The sequence below is a fragment of the Otolemur garnettii genome, unplaced genomic scaffold, assembly GCF_000181295.1.
Source record: "Otolemur garnettii isolate 467f Iridium unplaced genomic scaffold, OtoGar3 scaffold00021, whole genome shotgun sequence".
NCBI classification, from domain to species: Eukaryota; Metazoa; Chordata; class Mammalia; order Primates; family Galagidae; genus Otolemur; species Otolemur garnettii.
Window position 1 is genome coordinate 2,712,897 of NW_003852416.1, and position 14,978 is coordinate 2,727,874.

Below are 14,978 nucleotides of genomic sequence, written 5' to 3' on the forward strand. Positions count from 1 at the left end.
GCCCAGCTATTTTTTGGTTGCAGCCGTCATTGTTGTTTGGCGGGCCCAGGCTGGATTCGAACCCGCCACCTTAGGTATATGTGGCTGGCGCCTTAGCCACTCAAGCCACAGGTGCTGAGCCAGGAAACATTTTTTATAAGATACAATAAACACACCTTCTCTTTTCAGTTTTGTCCAAACAGGGACAAACCAGCATGAGCCCTGGTCTTTGGCCACACTGGGCTCCAATCCTGCCCTGCTGCTCAGCAGTTGTGTGGCCTCCCACAGGACTCCTGCTACTAAGACTCAGCTTTCCTGCCTGTAAAATCCCCATACATCCCAAGCATTTCTCAAGATTTAAGTGAAATATGGCATGAGTCTCTGTAAACTTCAAGTTGCTCTGTGTTCTAGATAAGCAGGGGCCTTCATTCCACAAATAGTTACTAATGGACCCAGCTTTTCTGGATCAGTTGGCTGGGCTTATTGTTTACGAAGTCTAATTCTTCAGTGGTTCTCACCGACTTGCTAATAAGCTGGTTAGAGTTAAAGCCCCTTTATCTGAGAGTCTTAAGAGCATTAGTTAACAAAGATGCCACTTTCTCTGCTAGGACTATACTTAACATTTCACAACCTGGAAGCAAACACAGGGAACTGAGCCTCAAACTGCCCTCTCCCTCCAACACGCTCATCAGCTGCTCTGGGGAAGGGACCTGCACACAGACAAACTCACGCCTGAGCAGCAGCACCCAGCTGCTGGGTCCTTACACACATTCCCCTGCGACCTAGGGGAGAAAAGCCAGGCCAGGCTGAGGTACAGGACCTGCTGGGCAACAGAGCACCTGCTGGTGTGTCCTCAGCATCCTCTAGGGACATGCAGGTGGTCCCCAGGCCAGGCCCCATCCGCAGCTGCTGGCTATTTCCCCTGCTGGGGACTCAGTCAGCATCCAGCCTCCTCACAGGCCCCACCCCTGCAGCCCTCTTCAAGGATTCCAGTAGCAGAGATGGGGACTGGCATGTGGGCCAAGGTCACACCAGAAGTGAGTGCACAGGCAGAAGCTTCAAGGCAAATCAGAAACGACCTGCCTCCATTTCAGAAAAGGAAAAAGGGGAGGAAAAGCAGGGCCAACTGCTTCAATCAATCCAAAACCACAAATTACAGATGGAAAAGTACCTGAAATTTCCATACCAGGAAGCAAACTCTGTCTGAATTTAGAGGGAGACCAGGAAAAGAGCCTCTCCTCTTTTGGTATATTTCCAAGGATTTGTCTCATACTAAGAGTGAAAACGGGGTGGTGCCCGTAGCTCAGTGAACAGGGTGCCAGCCACATACACTGTGGTTGGCGAGTTCTAGCCCAGCCCGGGCCTTCTAAACAACAGTGACAACTGCGACAACAACAAAAAAACAGCCAGACATTGTGGTGGGCATCTGTAGTCCCAGCTGCTCCAGGAGGCTGAGGCAAGAGAATCACTTAAGCCCAAGAGACTGAGGTTGCTGTGAGCTGTGACACCATGACACTACCAAGAGCGACATTTGACTCTGTCTCAAAAAATAATTTTAAAAAAAGGAAAAAAAAAGTGAAAATGCTGGGCCAACTACTTGGCTATTCCACCTGCTACACACCCACCACCAACATGTTTGTAGGGTATCATGTAGGGCAGCAGTAGATATGCATTTTGAACAAAATTTAATTTTCTAAAAGAAAATCACCTCCATTCATCAGCTGTAGCTCACCCAAGGGGACCCACTCTGAATGATGGTGAGACCTTTGAGGGAGATTCCTGGGGGGGACGCCCATCCCCACCCCAAACAGCTTGTCAAAGCATTCCTCCCACAACCATATCCCCCCGAGAGGGCGGTGGCAACTGGAAAACCCCTCTCCTGTCCTTACATCTGTGTAACATTTACAAGAACCCTCAGAGCTGGGTCCAGAACAGCTGTGCAGGTGACCTGCCCCTCCTGAGAGCAGGCTGGCTCCCCCACAACACAGACTGGGCACTGAAGCCCTGCTGGCTACTGTGTGGGCTGCACGAGACCCCCCAGCACAGGAAACAATCCCCCTGCCATCCTGGGGGAGGGCAGGAGACAGAGGGCAGCCGTCATCTGACCTGTATGTTACTATCCCACCTACATACTGCACTATTGTGCTCACAAGGGGCACAGGAAAGCCCAGGGAGGGCTTCTGAGAGCCATCTGGACATTGGTCAGTGGGAGTCAGTTAAATTGATACAAGGGGACAAGAGGAGACCTACCTTCTAAGCGACAAGGCTTCAGACCTATCTGAGCACCACAAGGTCCAGGCACAGCCCTAAGGGTCTGTCAAGGGCATCAACTCAGGCTCTGGACTGATTACTTCCCACCATCTCCTGATTCTCCCAGCCCTGCTGGACGGGAATGTTGCTGTGCCCATTTCACAGGCAGGCAGACTGAGGCTTGGTTGTCAGTGACTTACCTACGCTCTCTGGACCCCAGGTTTGTCTGATGACCAGGCCACGCATATGCTAACCTTCTTGCTATTCCTATCATGCCTAGACACTGCATGGCAACCTTCATCATCCTGGGGTAAAATGTAGCAGAGGAGAAAGCAATTTCATTTCACCCAGCCAAGAGGGGCTGAGGTTCAGACCTGGAACATTCAGTTCAAGTGTGCTCTGGGTCAGGGAGCCAGCGCTCTGTGCTGAGTCATTGGCCCAGCCAAGGCAGGGTGAGCGAGAGTGAGGGCATTGGCTCTGGTCTGAGTCACCACAGCCCCGAGACTGCACCCACACCCAGCGTGAGGACACTGTCAGAACAGTGTCTGTGAAGGGAGAAGACCCTGTTCAAGTCACACAGGAGAGTCGGCCCCACGCAGGGCTGCTGGTCTGCGGAGCTGCCTGGAAGGCTCAGTGAAGTGGCTGTCTTCTCTGTCTTTGCTTCTGCACATGCCACTGGTTTCCTATCCTCTCACTGTTCAAATTTTTAAACAATTCATTCATTTATTTGTTGTCAAAGGAAAATGTTTTAAATAACTGAAGAAATACATAAATGAACACTGAGGAAGTTATCTGGAGATAGGAAATGTATGTTCTCCAACAGGATGCTAAGAAAGTTCCAGGGTAAAGTCTCACCTCAGCTCACTAAGGGCACAGCTCTGCACTAGGGGCTTTTAGGCAGTGGAGCTGTTTACAGGCCCCTGACGCAGGCAGTGAGCAATCTGAGATTCCAGGCTTTTCTGAATTGAGAGTGAATAAAAGGCTTCCTGTATACAGTGTCTGATCTTACTGCCTGCCACATGAGAAAAATGTCTTTCAAGAGGCTCCCCTCGCAGTGCTGGGGCCTGGTCTCTGTGCAGCCACAGATCAGCAGTGTCTGGCTGCTGCCAGCTCCCAGCCTGCTGGAAGATGCTGCGTCACTGGTGGGAACAATAAAGAGCTTCTCCAGACCCATAAAGATGAACTTAGGGAGTCAATACTGAAGTCCTTTGTGCAGATAAGGCCACACAGAAAGCGATAAAAAGGAACAGGCCTCTCGGGGACGTTTGGGAGCCCAGGACAACACCACAGTCTTAGAAACCAACAGAAGGTTTTCTGCAACACACATCCATCTACACTCATTATAGGTGGCTTGTCTTTCTTTCCTTTCCTTTTTGATTTTTTTGAGACAGGGTCTTACTACGTCACCTGGGCTAATATCCAGTGACATCGTCATAGCTCATGGCAGCCTCAAACCTCTGGGCTGGGCTTAATGATCCTCCTACTTCAGTCTCCCAAGTAAGTGGGACTACAGGCACATGCCAGCACGCCCAGCTCATTTTTCTGGTTTTTGTAGAAACAGGGTCTCATTACATTGCCCAGGTTGGTCTCAAACTCCAGGCCCCAAGTGATCCTCCTGCCTCAGCCCCCAAAGTGCTGAGATGACAGGTGAGAGCCACCATCCTGGAGAGGCAGCTTTTCACCACACTCTGGGGCCCAGGCTCATATTTTGCCCTTCTCCACAGAGTCATTTACTCAATTTTTTCTGAGCTTGTAGACCCTGCCAGAAACTGAGGCAGAGAGATGAGACAGCGCTCCCAAAAGGGGTGGGACCCCAAAGCAAAGCAGGAAAAGCGCTGAACTTCAAAAAAAGAATCAAATTAAAGTAACATGGAGTCCAGAGCAGGGATAGCCTGCTTGCAACTAGGGAGAAGCAGGACCTCCTTTGTGGAGGATGGCATTCCAAAGGGGCAGAATTGTCCTCTACACAGCGGTTAACACTGACTTGCAGCCTGCCGGCACTAGGTACACTTCAAATGGGATGAATGAGTAAGCGCACACCAGGCCCACCTCCTAAATTCAGGCTCAGAAATGGGCCAAAACTTCTGAATAACTGTATAAAGGACAGACTCAGTGCCATTTACTACCTAGGACTGAGGGTGACATGGCCAGGCCTGCTGAGAGCAAGTCTGCCTGTCATCCTTCTTTAGGAACCCAGGTGGGGTTAAAGCCACAAAGTCTTTCCATTTCACCATAGGCCAGGCGCGCCGCCTCTCCAAGTCTGCTTTATTAGACACACTTAATAGTTTCTATCTCAGAGAGGTGCTTTAAGAATTTAAAGAGACACAGTTTGTAAATGAACCTGCCCATATCTGACACATACACACAAATATGTTGACAGACAAAAAATTACTTGTACTCCTTCCCAAAGAAATTCTGATAAAGCTTCTGCCTGGCTTCCTAAAAAGCTGCCAACGTCCCAAAGGTAACCTCCTGGAAATATGTGGAGACTTAATAACACCAAATATCTCACATGGTATCTTAAATGCCACGTGAGGGACAGAGATCAGCTCCAACACCTGCAAAATGAGAGGATCTGGAGCCTAACCCCTGCCGTCCAGCTGCGAGTCTCTGTTCTGAAGCAAAAGCAGACCAGAGGTGTAGGCTTCATTCACAACCTGGAGCAGCCAGAGTAACAGTCAAGAGTGACAAGAGGATTGACAGGGTTTGGCAATTCCAGAGAGTCCCAGAGGGTCCCAGAGCTTCCTAATAAGCAAGGCCTTTGTCTTCAGCTCCCAGTTTTTCTATGTAAGGTCTCTTAAATATTTAAGAGCGACATTAAAACAGCACAACTTAGAGAGAAGAGTAGGCGTAGATTAGGTATGGCTTCCTATTTTGAACGATAAGCATCAGAACATCATTTTAAAATGTCAATTAAAAGTAATAAATACGTAGAGTGGTTTATATAAGGCAACTGTGTGTCATTCCAGAAACAAGGACTGTACTAATCAAGCCTCAAGGGTGGTATGAGGCTTTCTGACTCACAACCAGCCCTGATAGCATCCAACAGCTAAGCCCTCCCAGCCCTGGCTAACGTCAAACACCGCCACAGTTCCTGTACGGACTCTACACTAAGAAAGGGCAAATCTGTCTACAAAACAGGGGACAAATTAGGTTCTCAGAGGTACAGTCAGAGCTTGTATGCATCAGACACAGGCTGTTCTTTAGAGGAGACAATAAAGGCCTGGATGAGCTGGACTCTGAAGGATCTGGCCGGTTCCTTGTCTGCCTTCCCCTCACCCCTCCACACACAAATCACTGTTCACCCAGTTGCAAAGGAACTTGTTCAGCCGTTAATGCAACTTGCTGGAAATACGAAGGACAGAATGCCCACCCATTTCCTGATTGTGCTCTGACGCAGCTAAGAGGCACAATAGCTTGCAATCGATCTAGAAGGAGTAAAATGATCTCATCTTTAAGAAAATTCAGGAGGGTCTGCGGAACCTGAAGCAGAATAAATGAGTCTCTCTACTTCATGGTAACTCAAAACATTTCCAATTTTCTCTGAAAGGCTGTTTCTACCTCCCTCTCACAGTGCCTAAGTATAACCTGTCAAATTATTATGATGAGATTCTGCAGGGAGAGCAAGGCACACAGAAAGGCTTTGGCTTGCTTCTTCCTAGGGTTAGGGGAGAGTCTTGGGACTGTCTGAATCTGACTACTTCCCCGACTCTCGTCCTGCCACCCTGCCAGACCCACTCCCTCCCCACGTCACCCCCACAGTCACACCTCCAGAAGCCCAGGCAGGGAGTTTCCCCAAGAAGGAAAACAGAAGCTGGGCTAAGGGCTCTACAGGTTAGATGTTAAGCAGGCACCTCTCCCACTGATTCCAGGGCCTACACCTAGGTTGAGCTGCAGCGCCCCTCCCCAGGATGGGATCACAGGCCATGTGTGGCTCCCAATACCAGTCTGGCAGAATCAGAACCACCAGTTTTGGACTTGTGGATTTCTAAGCCCTACCCTGAGCAATTCATATTTAATATGGGGGTGGGAGTGCAACCCAGCCTCGATCTGTGTTGTTAAAAGGCTTGCCTGAGGGCTCGGCGCCTATAGCTCAACCGGCTAAGGCGCCAGCCACGTACACCTAAGGTGGCGGGTTCGAATCCCCAGCCCAGACCCGCCAAAAACAACAATGACGGCTGCAACCAAAAAATAGCCGGGCGTTGTGGCGGGCACCTGTGGTCCCAGCTACTTGGGAGGTGGAGGCAGGAGACTCGCTTGAGCCCAGGAGTTGGAGGTTGCTGTGAGCTGTAATGCCACGGCACTCTACCCAGGGGGACAGCTTGAGGTTCTGTCTCAAAAAAAAAAAAAAGGCTTGCCTGAGGACGCTGGTGACTTCCCAAATGCACAGAGCTAGAACAGCCCTGCTCCATGAAGGAGGAGAGTCTTCTCCCATTGCAGGGAGCTTTGTCAGAGAACAGTACTCCAGAGGATCTGCCTCTGTTTACTCAGGGAGGAGAAGCTGCACCGGAACTGTGCATCTCCTGACTCCAAAGCGAATGCCAGCCTCTGCCAGGAAGGGGCCTGGACTGGTATGAACTTGCCAGATTAGTGGGGAGTGCAGAGTGCAGAAAATTAAAATCCAGCAAGACTGCAAGTGGGGAGGCCCAGCTGCTTAGAATGGTCTCTGCAATGACTGCAAGACGCTTGCTTTCATTCCCACCCACCCCCACCCCCGCCGAAAAAGGTGGATGAGGGGATTGCTCTCACCACTTAAGGGGAAAAGGGAGGATCAACAGAGTGGAAGACTGAATCAAACACAAAGTTCTAGTCTTTTCTCCTTTTCACAAAAGCCACTTACTAACTAACATAGTTAGATATTAAACATCCTGAGCTGATCCTCCCCAAAGAGAGAGCTTTCTCTTGTTTTCATGCTCAGTGAACAGCTCTTTCCAGACTGACAGCATTTCCTCTTGAAGGTTAGGCTGCTTGGAAGGACCTCAGCTCAGCTCCTCCAAAATTGTCCTTTGTTTTGTGCCAGGGCCCTTTCTTCATCATGCCTCAAGAAACCAATTTCTAAAATAAAATAATATTGCACAATTTTTTACTGTATTAAGTCTGGAGACAGATGCCATTCATGTAAGTGAAACTGAATTACTCACCCAGGTATTTCGTATGTATCAAAGCACAGGCTGAAGGCAACAAAGCCCAGACAGCCCATGGACCGAATGTTAATTTTCTCCTTATGTTTTTGTGTCAAGCTGACAAATCTCAAGTCATTAATCTAGTAAACAGAACTCTTTTCTTGACTTGATCACATCTAGTTATCAAAATCTAAGCAACCACAGCAGAGAGGTCAGTGACCCAATAACTTGGTGGATGCAAGAACACAGAGACAATCAAGTATTCCAACCTGCATGCATCACAGTTTCAGAGACTATTCAAGCCACTTTCAACTTCTGAACAGTGAACAGGCACACTGCCTCTTATCAGGACTTGCCTTGTACTAGCTCCCTCCTTGCCATTGGTATTAGCCGGGCGACCTTCGGAAACACACTTGAATTCTCTCAGTTTCTTTATCAGAAAATAAAGAGCCTGGCCTGGCACTGTGGCTCACTCCTATAACCCTAGCACTTTGAAAGGCCGAGGCAAGAGACTCACTACAGCCTAGGTGTTCAAGACCAGCCTGGGCAAAATAGCAAAATGACCTCCTCACCACAAAAATTTCAAAAGTAGCTAGGCATGATGGCGCACACCTGTAGTCTCAGAGACTCCTGAGGCTGAGGGAGAAGGACCTTGAGCCCAGGAGTTTGAGGCTGCAGTGAGATATGATGCACCACTGCTCTCCTGTTTGGGCTACAAAGACACTATCTCTAGAAAAAGAAAAAAAAAAAAAGAATAAAAAGATCCTCCAACTTTAAAATGTTGACTGTTACATTTTCAAATCAACTTTTCCAGCCTGGGATTTTTTTTATTTCGTATTTGCTACTTTGTTTGTTGAGAACATTAGTAACTCAACCTGTTTTTTCCCCTTTAATAAGGTTTATAAAACCACAGCCTAACCCATCTACCTGATGGGTACAGAAAGATCCCAACTTGCTGAGTAAGTTTCATGTTGAAAACAAAGTGCTTGTAATGTTTACGTTCAAACTTGATCTTCACTCACAAAAGGTGAGAGCACATTCTGTCTGTCCCTGTGTCATAAGAACTTCAAGGTTTAGAAAGAAGGCCTCAAAATAATTGCTGTATACCACACTAATGATCCCCTACAATCCATGCAGACTGTGGTAAGGATGGTTTGAAACCAGCCTAAGTTTCACCCAATAATGGAATTCACTGAACACAAAAAGGTATATACGTATAAATGTGCCCATCCCAGCAAATTATAACCTCTTGCACTCATTTTAAGGAATAAATATAAAATTAATTTCCTATAAATGTAAATTGCTGAATGTACAATATCTCACTGTTGGGCACCTGAGTTCTAGAAGTATTTTTAAGAAAAAAAGCACATAAAAATGAAAGGGAGGAGGCGGTGCCTGTGGCTCAAGGAGTAGGGTGCCGGCTCCATATACTGGAGGTGGCGGTTTCAAACCTAGCCCTGGCCAAAAAAAAAACCCTCCAAAATAAATAAATAAATAAATAAAAATAAAAATAAAGAAAGGGAGGGGCTCAGTGCCAGTAACTCAGTGGTTAGGGCACAGGCCACATATACCAGGGCTGGCAGGTTCGAACTCTGCCCAGGCCTGCTAAACAACAATGACAACTACTACAACAACAACAAAAAAATCGACTCAGCGCCTGTGGCTCAAGCGGCTAAGGCACCAGCCACATACACCTAAGGTGGCGGGTTCGAATCCCCAGCCCGGGCCCGCCAAACAACAATGATGGCTGCAACCAAAAAATGGCTAGGCGTTGTGGCGGGCGCCTATGGTCCCAGCTACTTGGGAGGCTGAAGCAGGAGACTCGCTTGAGCCCAGGAGTTGGAGGTTGCTGTGAGCGTGATGCCATGGCACTCTACCCAGGGGGATAGCTTGAGGCTCCGTCTCAAAAAAAAAAAAAAAAAAAAAAGCAACAAAAAATTTGTGGGGCATTGTGTCAGACACCTGTAGTTTCAGCTACTTGGGAGGCTGAGGCAACAGAATCACTTAAGCCCAAGAGTTTGAGGTTTGCTGTGAGCTGTGATGCTGTGGCACTCTACTGAGGGTGACATAGTTGAGACTCTGTCTCAAAAAAAATAAAAATAAAGAAAGGGGGATAATACAGGCCTTCTAAAACAATGATTTATAAAGCATTTTTAACTTAGTGAGTTTCTAATCTTCAAAATAATTTATCTGCTCTCTTTACTGCATTTAATATTTTGCCCACACAGTAACTCTTTAAGAGATATTTATTTTTCTAGATTCATTTTGAAAATGCCCAAATTTATGTAAAATTGCAATAATGTGGTTAATGATAACTTTTTTAATTAGATTCATTCCAAATTCATATTTTCAAATTTTCATGCTCTTGAGTGTTAAGAAGCATATACCCTCATGTATATGTAAATGAGGCATACTTCTGTATTCACAACTGTATCGCTACCCAGCCGTTTATGAACTGGAAATTCTAAGCATTTTAATACCATTAACAAGGAAGGAAACTTACGCCGTTACGACTGAAATATATATGTCTATATGTAATATATATGTTACAATGTATCATTCTCTCAAGTGAAAGGCCAAGGCTATGAAAGTCATTTCTAGTTTTGAAACTAGGAGAAAGCATTCTTTTTTATCTTACAAGTCATACTAAAAGCAGTTTCAAACAATAACACAATGTTAATTTCAAATACTTTTACACCCCCTTCCTGAGTCACTCAATGCCTGAGACAGGAGAGCAAAGTTCCCCCGACAAATTTGCATAGTAAACATTCCCAAAGACCCCCCGCGTGCGAAGAGCGCCCTAGTGTCCGCCCGGAGCGGTCAGCGCGTGGGTCCAGAGACTCCCGCCCGGTCGCCCAGCGAGCAGCAGAGGCCGCGGCGGAGCTGGGCCCTGGGGGCCTCCGGGGCTGACCAGGCCTGCCTCCCCCATCCGAGCCGGGCAGAGCGGGGCCCCCGTGGCCCTCTGTCCCGGACCCCGCGTAGAGCCAGTGGACGGAACCTGGAGTCACCGCGCGGGTCACACTCCCCAGGCGCGTTCTTTCAGCCCGACGCCTGTCAAGGGCGGGTCGGGGGAGAGACACGTCCGGGCTCTCGGGAGCGGGTGCCCAGCCCCCCTCTCCGTGTTTGAGGCGGAGCAGGAGACAGGGTCCGTCGGGGGCAACTCTGCCGACGCCCGGGGACTCGGGCCTCACGTGACCCCAGCTCGACCCAGTCCAGCCGCCCCGGGCCCGGGCCTGCTCGCCGCCCGCCGTCGAGGTGGGGCCCGTCAGCCCTTCTCACCTTGGGGCCCTCGGGGGGCACGCGCGGGTCGTTCCACGTCGTGGTGCGGCTGTTGTGGTCCACGAAAAAGGGCCAGCCGGTCTGCGGGTCAATCTTGATCTCCCAGCCGGGAGGCAGGGGGTCGCGGTCGCCGGCGGCGTTGCCGGACGCCATCTGCATCACGGGCGAGTGGGTGGCAGCACTCATGCTGGGTCGGGGTTGGCCTGGAGCGGCGGGGCGCCGGCTGCGGGGCTGCAAGGCCGCGGGCCTCCGGGCGCCGAGTCACTCTCCGGGCCGCCGCGGGCACCTCTCCGCCGCCGGAGCTAGAGACCTGCGCGCCGCCGACGTGTCCGGGAAGCCGGCGCCGGGCACCTTTATGAATTAAAGGAGGGGGTGACGTGGCCGGAGAGGGCTGGAAGTGTCTGGAAATAGCCTCCTCGCTGCCAAAGGGGAAGGAGGAGATAAAGAGAGGCAGCAACTGGCCGGCTAGAAACTTCTGGTCCCAACCAGAGAAGTTGGCTGCGGCCGTGGGTTGGATGCGGAGCTCCGCCCTGAGTCATCCGCTATAATCGTGGCGGGGCGGGCCCGGGGGCGGGGCCTGAAGGCGCCCGCCCCTCCTCCACCACCTCCTCCTCCTCCTTCCGCTCCAGGAGCGCCAGGTGGGTGTTCCCGGGAGAAGTTGCCCCGGAGTGGGCAACGGGACGAGCCGGCCTGGGGGCGTCCTCCGTGCGCCTGAGGCGGGCTCAGGCTTTCAAACTGCTTCTCTTTTCTTCGCGCCCCGTGGGTGCTACGCCCCCTTCGTAAAAAACAAAGTCGTCTTAAAGCTAGAGGCGTCTCGTCCGCTCCCACCTCGTCTGCCCTGTACCCTGATACTTGGTGAGTTAACTTTAAATCACTTTCTTTCCTGAGTTAGAAGGCTGTCCGGGTTGAGCTCTGGAATGCTCATCTGACACCATTAGGAAGCCAGGAGAAAATGCAGGCTCAGTGGAAACTCACCTTCCTTTCTCTGTAAACTTAAAAAAGACTGCATCCGTTGATGGTTTTATTCTCCTTGAGCCTCGTATCTCAAATACAGAAACGTTCATTGCAGTGAACAATTAAAAAAAAAAAATTACAGTCTTTTGGGTGGCGCCCATAGCTTAGTGGGTCCGGCGCTGGCCACATACACCTAGGCTGGCAGGTTCGAACTGGGCCTGCACCAACTAAAACAACAATGACAACTGCAACAACAGCAACAAAATAGCCCGGCATTGTGGCGGGCGCCTGTAGTGCCAGCTGCTTGGGAGGCTGAGGCAAGAGAACCGCTTAAACCCAAGAGTTTGAGGTTACTGTAAGTTGTGACGCCACAGCGCTCTACCAAGGGCGACATAATGAGACTGTCTCAAAAAAAAAATAATCACAGTCTTTGGGGTTTGAATCTTTTTTATGGGAAAGGTCGGTTCTTCCTATCTTAAATCTTGACCTTCATTTGGGAAGCAGGGATCAAACCTAACCATTAAATCTTTTCTTTTCTTTTCTCTTTTTTTTTAATTGAGACAGAGTCTCACTTCGTCACTCCTGGTAGAGTGCTGTGGCATCACAGTTCACAGCAACCTCAAACTCTTGTGCCCAAGCAATTCTCTTACCTCAGCCTTCTGAGTAGCTGGGACTACAGGCGCCCCCCACAACGCCCAGCTATTTTTAGAGACGAGGTCTTACTCTGACTCAGACTGGTCTTGAACTCCTGAGCTCACCCAATTCACCCACTTGGCCTCCCAAGTGCTGGGATTACAGGCGTGAGCCACCGTGCCTGGTCTGAAATTTTTTCATTTGGTTGATTTCAGTGGCACTTGCACTTGTAACCTGTCAAAGGACAAAATTACAATAAATGTAAAGAGTTTAGTAGACTTTAGCCCGTAGACTCATGCCTGTAATCTTAGCATTCTGGGAGCCGAAGTGAGTGGATCCCTTAAGCTCACAAGTTTGAGACCAGCCTAAGCCAGAGCAAGACCTTGTCTCTAAAAATGGCTGGGCACTGTGGTGGGCACCTGTAGTCCCAGCTACTCGGGAGGCTGAGGCAAGAGGATCACTTGAGCCCAAGAGTTTCAGGTTACTGTGAACTGCAAGGCCAGGCACTCTACTGAGGGTGACAAACTGAGACTCTGTCTAGGAAAAAAAAAGGAATAGACTTTACTTGCAATTCTAGAATTGGGCAACACCTCATGCCATAAAATAGAGTAAGTGTTCCATGAACTGAGCAGAAGAGGTTGGTTTTATAGATAGAGAAAGGCTAAAGAAAGCAGAAACAAAGAACAAAGAGTGGATTGGTCATCTCAAAGTTACTTTCCTTGTAAGGGGGGGGGGGGACCCAGAGAGAGAATAATAGAGAAATAACTGGTCATATATTAAGATTACTGTACAGTTGACCTTTTTTTTTTTTTTTAGTGTTTGGCCGGGGCTGGGTTTGAACCTACCACCTCTGGTATATGGGACCGACACCCTACTCCTTGAGCCACAGGCACCACCCATAGGTGACTCTTGAATGATGCAAAGTTTAACATGAGCAGGTCCACTTACATATGATTTTTTTTCCAATAAAAATTATACCAAGTGTGCCCACCTCACTTGCCTCCCCTTCTACTTCCTTACACCTCTTCGGGCTCTGCTTAAAGACAGCAAGACCATCCCCTCCTCTCCTCCTCCTCAGCCTACTCAATGTGAAGACGACAAGGATAAAGATTTTTGGGGGGCTGAGTCTCACTCTGTAACCCTGGGTAGAGTGCCCTGGCATCATCATAGCTCACAGCAACTTCAAACTCCTGGACTCAAGAGATCCTCTTGCCTCAGCCTCTTGAGTAGTTGGGACAACATGCTGCACCACCACACCTGGCTAGTTTTTCTGTTTTTAGTGGAGATGGGGTCTCACTCTTGCTCAGGCTGGTCTTGAACTCCTGAGCTCAAGTAATCCAAGCACCTCAGCCTCCAGAGTGCTAGGATTTCAGGTGTGAGCTACCACAGGTGACCAAAGATAAAGACCTTTATGATGACCCACTTCCACCTAATAAATAGTAAATAAACTGGGTGTGGTGGCTTGTGCCTGTAAGCCTATCTATTTCAATGACTGGAACAGTAGGATTACTTGAGGCCAGGAGGTCAAGACCATTCTGGGCAGTATAGTGGTATCTCACCCGTCTCTTTAAAAAAATGAACAGTAAGTATATTTTCTTTATGGTTTTGTTAATATTTTGTTTTCTCTAACTTACTATATTGTAAGAATATAGTGTATAACACATTGTTATGTTATATGTTATGTTATCAGGAAGGCTTCTAGTAGGCTATTAGCTTAACAGTAGGCTATTAGCTAAGTTTTGGGGGTGTCAAAAATTATATACAGTTTTTCAACTGCAAGACTTAATCCAAAACAGTAGCCTCTTATATAATTTTTATTTAACAGGGTGGCACCTATGGCTCAAAGGAGTAGGGCACTGGCCCCATATGCTGGAGGTAGTGGGTTCAAACCCAGCCCCGGCCAAAAAATAATAATAATAACTTTTATTTAACAAACCTTAATGAACACCCTAATTCCCTTGGGAGAGAGAGAATGTGCTATAGAAAGAGAAGTTTAGGAGATTCCATTTTAAATCTTTAGACATGCTGACACGTTCCCTTTTCCAGAAAAAGAGAAACACTTAGGAGTAGCTGGGCACAGTGGCTCATGCCTGTAAACCCAGCGCTTTGGGAGGCCAGGGTGTGAAGATTGCTTGTGTCTGGGAGTTTGAGACCAGCCTGGACACTATAGCAAGACCCCCATCTCTAAAAAAAATGTTTTTAATTAGCAGGGTGCAGTGGAGGGTGTCTGTAGTCCCATCTACTCTGGAGGCTGAGGCAGTTGGATTGCTTAAGCCTGTGAGTTGGAGTTGTCTGCATGAGTTGTGATGGTGCCACTGCTCTCTGCTTCAGCCTGGGTGACAAAGTGAGACCCTGTCTGTAAAAAATAAGAAGAAAAGAAAGAAAGAAACATTTTGGAATAATACTGGACCCACTTTCCCAACTCAGATTGAGAATATCCTGGAACCCTTGTAGACAACACCTCCACCCGCTTTCAGCCCTCAGATTTCCCCTTCTGGAAAGAGGCCTGTCAACCATTTCCAATGGAATGATTCCCACTTACAAAGGTCTGCTTATCAGTTTTGAAGTCCAATCACTCAGTTTTGTAAAAACACAAAGATGACATGGCCCCAGGGACTGACTCAGGTCACCAAACACAAAAGAGACCAGTGTATGGCTCAGCGCCTGTGGCTCAAGCGGCTAAGGCGCCAGCCATGTACACCTAGGGTGGCAGGTTCGAATCCCCAGCCCGGACCCGCCAAAAAAACAACAATGAAGGCT

General features: G+C 48.6%; 1 protein-coding gene across 2 annotated transcripts in view; it reads right to left on the bottom strand.

Moving 5' to 3' along the window:
* BAG3 (BCL2 associated athanogene 3) overlaps positions 1–11,160 on the bottom strand; it is a 26,262-nt gene extending 15,102 nt beyond the window's left edge. Inside the window, exon 1 of one of the 2 annotated variants that reach the window (XM_003787113.3) lies at positions 10,632–11,160. In XM_003787113.3, coding sequence (XP_003787161.1) covers positions 10,632–10,817 — 186 coding nt within the window. In that variant the 5' untranslated portion in view covers positions 10,818–11,160. The remainder of the gene's footprint in view (positions 1–10,631) is intronic. The other variant, XM_023511717.1, reaches the window with a different exon arrangement.
* Between the last annotated feature and the right edge of the window lie 3,818 nt (positions 11,161–14,978).